Here is an 8,040-nt window from a genome sequence, read left to right as displayed (position 1 = left end):
TGAAACACGAAAAAAAAAAAGGAAAATTTTGAATAACAAACAAAAATCCATGATATTCCATGAGTTGGACAAAAAAAAAAAGTTATGTAACGATTAAAATACTATGATATTTCATAACCTGTCGGAAAATGTACGATTTTTAAAAGGAGGCGGGGCACCAAACCCTGCTCCTAAACCCAACCTTCATTGGGGGATGAGCAAACCTTAACCAATTTTATAAACAAGATTGTACAAATTCATACGAATTAGCCATTAAACCAAAAAAATCTAATTGCCATGAGATTGCATTGCATATTCCATGATTTGGACAAAAATAACGTAACTTCCATGATATTCTATGACCTGTGAGAATCCTGCTTGATGTTTAAAGTCATAATGTTTTAGTATACAGCAGTCAACATTTGAAGGGGATCAAAAAATGTTCACAATGTCTTAAAACTTTTCAAAAACAGCTATTCTTGTCTTAGGACAATTTTGAAAAACACTTTTAATCCATTCCAAATGTTGACTACTGTATTTGATTGCTGATTGACAAGTGGGGAATAAAGTGGCATGGAAAAATAATCAACTATCCATTGCAATAGACAAAACATGAAACAACACGAAAAAAAAAATCAAATGTTGACTACTGTATTTGAAAATCAATGATATTGGGAAAAAAATATAATATTCCAGAAATTCCATGACCTGTGGGAATGTGACCCCCCCAAAAAACTGAGACAAATGTACTAAGGGCTGCTGGGAAGTGTAGTTTCACGAAACGGTGCTATAAAAAGGGACAGAGCGGGAGCAGAAGATCCAGCTGTGTGAAATCTCTTTAGGTAAAGCCAGGGTTTGTGGGGGTTTGTGATTCCACGGCATGTCCACGCCGAGAGATCCGTCACATCCCACATCAAAGCAGGCCGAGTGTGAGTGTGTATCTTGGGTCGGTTCTTCCCAAGCTCCATTGCCAGAGGCCAATCAGGATGAGGGAGGAAGGGGAAAAAAAATGCACAAGGACAGAAGTTGCTGCTCCAGCACATGCATTACAGTAGCCGTTCATATGTATGGAAAGCATACTACCCATCAAAAACTGCCCTTAGGATAACACCACTGAGATGAAAGTATGAACGTTTTTTTCTATAAGTTGTACTGCAATCAGTATTACTTTATATTTATTTATTTAAATATTAACCTACTTTGAGTGTGTTAAAAACTACCATTAATTTAATTGTCGCATACATTAAAAACAAATCATTTGCAGCTTAAATGACTAAAGCAAATGTAGTCAATAACTCCATAACAAATCCAGAAATCACTTCCAAAAAATAAGTACTAAAACCATAACAAAATTGGCTTGTTGTTTAGCGCTACCCAATATACAGTGGTAAAATTTGGTTTAACCAATATTTGTTTACTCTTTGTGGAAGTCGAACACTAATTTCCCTTATTGTCATTTGATTTGTTGTGAAAAAGCATTCATATCGCCACATTCTGAAGAATGAGAACGTGTGAGAAAGAAAAATTAATTAATTTATAATTAAAATATAACACCACAAAGATATTTTTCCCAAACAAATCCAGGAATCACTTCCAAAATCAAAAGGAAAAGTACTAAAACCAACACAAAAATATCTTATTGTTCAGCACCACCTATTATACTGCAGTAAATTTTGATTTGACAAATATTTGTTCATTCTTTGTGCGAGTTGAATACTAATTTCCCTTTTTTTCATTTGATTTATAGTGAAAAAGCCTTCATATATCACCACATTCTGAGGAACGAGAACATGTGAGACAGAGGCATTAACTACATTATATGTAGGTCATCAAACATAACATATCAAAGATATTTTTTTATTTGTATTTATACCACTAAATAAAAAATCTGTAACTTCATTTAGACAGGTAAGCCAAATTGCTGATAAAAAATAAAAAAAACGTCAAAAAGTGTTCATATATTTGGTTGTGAATGCAGAATTGCTGCTAAAAACCGAAAAGTACACTGCGCAAACCCCTAAATTTGGTTGTTGTTCACCACCACTTATTATACTGGGGTAAATTTTGGTTTAACAAATATATGTTCACTCTTTGTGCAAGCTGAACACTAATTTCCCTTTTTGTTATTTGTTTTGTTGTCACATTCTGATAAATGAGAATGTGTGAGACAGAGGCATTAACTACATTATAAGTAGGTCGTCAAACATAACATCAAGGATATTTTTTTTTCATTTGTATTTACGATATACCACTAAATACTAAATTTGCAACTTCAATCAGACAGGCAGGCCAAATAGCTGATAAAAAACGTCTAAAAGTGCTCATATATTTGGTTGTGAATCCAAAAAAATATATAAATAAATAAACAAAGAGAAAAAAAAAATGCAGCTAAAACCAAAAACCGAGAAAAGTACAACATGCAAACCCCTAAATAGGGTTGTTATACTGGGGTCAGTTTTGGTTTAACAAATATTTGTTCACTCTTTGTGCGGTGTTGAACACTAATTTCCCTTTTTGTTTCGTTTTGAAAAAGCCTTTATATTGCCACATTCTGAAGAATGAGGACGTGAGATAGATAAACGTCAAATATAACATCTCACAGATTTTTTTGATTTATATTTATCCTAAAAATTCTATTGTGAAATGATAAGTCTGTAACTTCATTTAGACAGGTAAGACAAATTGCTGATTAAAAAAAATCGTCAGAAAGTGTTTATATGTTTGGTTGTGAATCCTGAATCGCTGCTAAAACCGAAAAGTACACTACGCAAACCCCTACATTTGGCTGTTGTTCACCAGCACCTATTATTCTGAGGTTGAACAAACATGTTTACTCTTTGTTTGAATAAGCCACTCATTCCCCTTCTGATATTTGTTTTGTTTTTGAAAAAGTATCCGTATTGCCACACACTGAAGAATTTGTGAACATTCAGACAAAGTAACTCATAGGTCGAAGGTCAAAAACGTAACATTCTCAAAGACTTTTAAGTGAGATGAAACTTGTGCTCCAACTTTGCAATAATCCAATTTAAGACGAAGAAATGAAAAGAAAGGGGATGGAGAACAGATTATACAATTCATTGAAATCCAGGACCCCCATCACCCCATTCAACTGATTAAAAGGGGGCCGAGATAAGCGGAACTGCTTGAAACGTCCCTGGCGCGAGGGGAAATCATTTCAAAAGGAGGAAATGCCTAGGTTTGTCTTAATTCCCAATTCGCCATTTCATATGAATGTTAAAATATTACGACTTCAAAGCCGCAGGCGCCAGAGACAATGCAGCCCCAGTGTTTACCTGGAAACATTATCTGCTGACCCCAAGTTAGTCATCTCAAAGGAACACTGGATGCCATTTCCAGATGTCCTTCATCAGATTAGAGCAACATGTAAAGCCTTTCACGGATCACTAAGCACCATGATGCCAATTGGAAAACACTGTACGTACAACAAGAGTTTCAGCAGGTAGAAACACCACAACTGACAAAAAGAAATATAAAAATATGCTGACCACCAAAAAAATGTTTCATGACTGGGTGGGAGTTCAGGCACTGGAATGTCATGGCCAATGGAAATCAATCCAAACTTCAGGGGAATGAAAAAAGGGGGGAGGAAGAAGGAGAAGGGGAAAAAAAAGAAAAGATGATGCCTTTGATCTCGCTGAAAACCGATCCCAGACCTTGGAGATACGGTGTCCGAATATTTGAGCCACCGCAACGTTGAGGAAAGGAGGAGGTTGAGGAAATGGATCTGGCATGATTGCGGTTTTATTGTACACCAACTTAAAATATAGAAGAGAAAGTGAAATTCAGGTAGGTTGCACTTTCTGCAACACCACTGCAAAATCATAGTAAACATGATCACAATGGGAAAAAAAGTATGCTATTATTTGTGGATTATGCGAATGACAATGAATCCATCTTGCTGACCCAAAGACGTTTCTCAGTAAACACCTCAAAGGTAAAAATACAAGTAGACAATAAAAAACAAAGCACGATCAATTTATCCCGAATGCTTTGATCGGGTCAACTGCAGCATCATCTTGTGTTTGGTTTCCGCCAAAAACCCAGCAACTATAATCGCACGGCCGCAGACTGATAAAGGAGCTGAATTCGGAGCTGTGCAAACAATGGATGAGATGAGCTCAGCGGAGAAAACCCTCTCTCTCGTCGGGCTCACAGACTGCCCGCAGCGGCCATCTCTTCCAGGCACCAGTCAACTGCCAAACAGGGAGTCTTAACCACACAAAAACTACCAAACAGGATTAGGGTGGACAGCTGCTAGCGTGTCCACCATATTTTTTTTTAAACCCACCCCCCTCTCTCATCCTTCCAGAAGTTCAATACATCCATGCACAAAAACAATCACAGGAATATAGCTTTTAAGAAAAATTACGTAGATAGATTTGGGTCACACGATAAGTCACGCTATAACCTTGAGCTGCACGCTGTGACGATGACATAAAGTGGTGTAAATAATGGACAGCGAGGGATGGGGATTTTTGAAGACTCACCGTTCTGGGAATGGGAGGCGAGAGAGAGCCGTTGTTCATGTAGGGTTCATTATTCATGTTGGTCATCATGATGTATCCGGGATAACTGGGGTACGCGTGGCCTTTGCTGTACAAGTCTTGGAGTTTGCCTGTTAGGATTAACCAAGATTTATTAATAAAATGTAAGAAAAAACTTTTCCATTCAATAAAATAAAAAAAAGTTAGCGATATTCTTGAAACTTAAAGGGATAGTTCACACAGAAATTTCGATTGTGTGCTCATTTAGTCAGGATTCACTTGTCACAAACCTGTTTGAGTCTATTGAACACAATGTAAGCTATTTTAAAAAGAAATGCATTGTTAAAAAGGAATTACATTAACTTAGTTGTTACAAATTTAAGTTGATTGAACATAAAACAATTAAGTTGTCCCAAAAAAACCCTTAAGAATTGTGTTGTTTTAGTTAATTTTAAATAAGCAGTTTGAACAAACAGCAAACATCATTTTTTGAGTGTGTATCCATTGACTTCATAGTATTTGCTTCTACTACTATGGAAGTCAATGGATCTGACATTTTTCAAAATATCTTCTTGTGTGTTCAACAGAAAAAGGAAGCTCATAAAGTTGTGGAACTACTTTATGCCAAGTAAAATTTCATTTTTGAATGAACTATCTCTTTAATTACTAAAATAAATCTGAAAAAATGCAAGAAATGCGAGCTAAACAGGAAACCTGTGGTATTTAAAACAGGGGAGTTGTTTGGAAGCCACTCAAGTGTTTCGCTGAAAATTTGCATCCTAATTCACAGCAAGTGGAGAACAAAGGGAGAAAGACAATCAAGTCACTTCACTGTGACCCCAGCGCCCCGCTCGGCATTAAAAAAAAAGAGAGAGACCCGGGTGCAAACAGAGATCAAATGAACTCCGGGCCATCACAGCAACATGCTGCTCTTGACAATAGCGTCTCAGACGGTGTGTTTGGAGGCCAGCGTGTCAGAGGAAGATGGGGCACTTCCCTGGCACGTGTCAGTACGTGTCGACACCAAACAGACTACTGTGGGCTGTGAAATTCCCTTTGCAAGGCTATTATGATGAGCAAATCAAAATGCACAGCTGAAATAACTATTACGTACGTGCATTTGAATTACGAAGATACGTGAAGTGCATTTAAAAGAAGAAGAAACGCTTAAATTGGTGTTTCAGCATGATAAATATGATGTGGTCAAATAGAATAAACTAAATGGTTCAGTCACTTAAAGTATTCTGTTTAACACAAAGCAAGTTGTTTTGAAAAGAACTGCATGCATTCTCTTACATAGTATTTGCTTTTCCTACTATGGAAGCCAGAGGTTCGAACGGTTTTGCAAAATATATATTTTTTGTGTTCAACAAAATGCACAAAATGAATCAAAATGCACAGCTGAAATAACGATTAAAACGTCTGTGCATTTCAATTAAGAAAATACATAAAGTGGACTTGAATTGCAATGCTTTTGAATTTAGAAGAAAACATATGAATAGCTTTCTTTACAAGTGTACCATAATAAACGTGATGTAGTAAAACAGAAAAAAACAAAACGCTTTAATTTAATTGGTTGATTTTGTTGAACACAAAGAAAGTTGTTATGAATAGAACTGCGTCCATTGACTTCCATAGTATTTGTTTTTCCTTTTACATAAGTCAATGGTTCTAACAGTTTTCAAAATATATTCTTTTGTGTTCAACAGGAAAAAAGGAAACTTTATAAATGCTCAATGAACAAAATGCACTACTAAAATGACGTAGAAATTAAAAAATATATGCATAAAGTGGATTTGAATTGCAATGTATTTGAATTAAGAAGAAAAACACATGAATTGGTGTCTTCACAAGTGTACCATAATAAACATGATGTGGTCAAATAGAAAAAACGAAATGCTTTAATTTATTCTGTTAAACACAAAGCAAGTTGTTTTGAAAAGATCTGCATCCATTGACTTCCATAGTATGTTTTTCCTATTATTCAGTTTTTCCTATTATCCATAAAAACGCACAACTGAAAGGATGTAGAAATTAAAAAGAAATTACATAAAGTGGATTTGAATTGCAATGCATGTGAATTAAGAAAAACACACATGAGTTGGTGTCTTCACAAGTGTATCATAATACACATGATGTGGTCAAATAGAAAAAAACTAAATGCTTAAATTTATTCTGTTGAACACAGAGTAATTTGTTTTGAAAAGAACTGCATCTATTGACCTTAATAGTATTTGCTTTTCCTACTATGGAAGCCAGTGGTTCGAACAGTTTTGCAAAATATATTCTTTGTGTTCAACAAAATGCACAAAATGAATCAAAATGCACAGCTAAAATAACTATTAAAACATATGTGCATTTGAATATTAGAAAATATATCAAGTGGATTTGAATTGCAATGCATTTGAATTAAGAAGAACACACATGAATTGCTTTCTTCACATGTGTTATATGTGAAGCAGAATAGACATGTACTATAATAGACATGATGTGGTGAAATAGAAACAAAATGATTCAGTGAATTAAAGTATTAATCATCTTGCCTGATTTATTTAGATTTTTTTTTAATGTTGTCCTCAAGCTATAACACTTACCATCATCCGGATGGTCCCTGTGCTTCTCATGGTAAGAGTCTGGTGTTATTTGGGACTGTCTAGCTGCCTGTTCAAAATGCAGGAGAAATATGTTAACAGATTGCCTTCAAGACAAACCATGATTTTCTCACAAAATAAAGAAGGCATCCATAAGGAAAAGATAACTAAAGGTTCATTTACACATTGATTAACTCAGTCATTTTCTGACCACAAATGCGGTGCATCTCCAGGATGGAAAAAAAAGAAAGGCTTCGATACTATTCTCGTTCGCTGCGAATTATGAATCAGAAGTGCCGGGAAATAAACTCCATTTGGAGTTCAGCTCCCTCTGGGTGCCTTCCAGCAGAGCCAGGGATCTGCACTGCTTTCCCAATTAACATTCAGCCCATCAGTTTGTTCTTTCTCATGTCAACCTGCAACCCCGCGTGCTGTTGATGCCAGGAGGAAATACATTTCATTAATAAAGCCAAGCATCAGTTCATTTTACTTAAACCTACCAAGCAGAAAAAGATGATAATACACTGAAATGAAAATTACACCAGCACAGAAATCTGACAGCTGCTTCACGAAACGTTTCCTTTGAATACATGTTTATTTTGTGTTAAACTGCAATATGTGATGCATTTAGTTATTTAAGGAGAGCCTAATCGCTTTGTTGCAATCATAAATGTGATGTGCTGGTTTTAACACAGTCAAAAAAAAAATTGACTACATTAATAAAGCATTGCAGTTTCATAAAAGAATAAAACAAAATCAATAAAAGGTATATATATATATATATATATATATATATATATATATATATATATATATATATATATATATATATATATATATATATAAATAAATCCAGAAATATTACAATTATTAATTGTAGTAATCCTTATTATGCTGCATATGATGTCATGTACACCCTATACAGATGGTAGACATTCTTAGATAATTATTTATAATAAATA

The 8,040-nt window shown here is 35.0% G+C and overlaps 1 protein-coding gene across 5 annotated transcripts in view; it reads right to left on the bottom strand.

Moving 5' to 3' along the window:
* lef1 (lymphoid enhancer-binding factor 1) overlaps positions 1-8,040 on the bottom strand; it is a 90,137-nt gene that overhangs the window by 80,891 nt on the left and 1,206 nt on the right. For all 5 annotated transcript variants that reach the window (XM_056456564.1, XM_056456567.1, XM_056456562.1 and 2 more), the window contains exons 2-3: positions 7,082-7,148; positions 4,491-4,618 (exon numbers count right to left, since the gene is read on the bottom strand). In XM_056456564.1, coding sequence (XP_056312539.1) covers positions 4,491-4,618; positions 7,082-7,148 — 195 coding nt within the window. The remainder of the gene's footprint in view (positions 1-4,490; positions 4,619-7,081; positions 7,149-8,040) is intronic.

Source organism: Danio aesculapii, chromosome 1 (genome assembly GCF_903798145.1).
Source record: "Danio aesculapii chromosome 1, fDanAes4.1, whole genome shotgun sequence".
Taxonomy (NCBI): Eukaryota; Metazoa; Chordata; class Actinopteri; order Cypriniformes; family Danionidae; genus Danio; species Danio aesculapii.
Note: the sequence above shows the minus strand (reverse complement) of the source record. Positions and strands in the feature narration are given on the sequence as shown.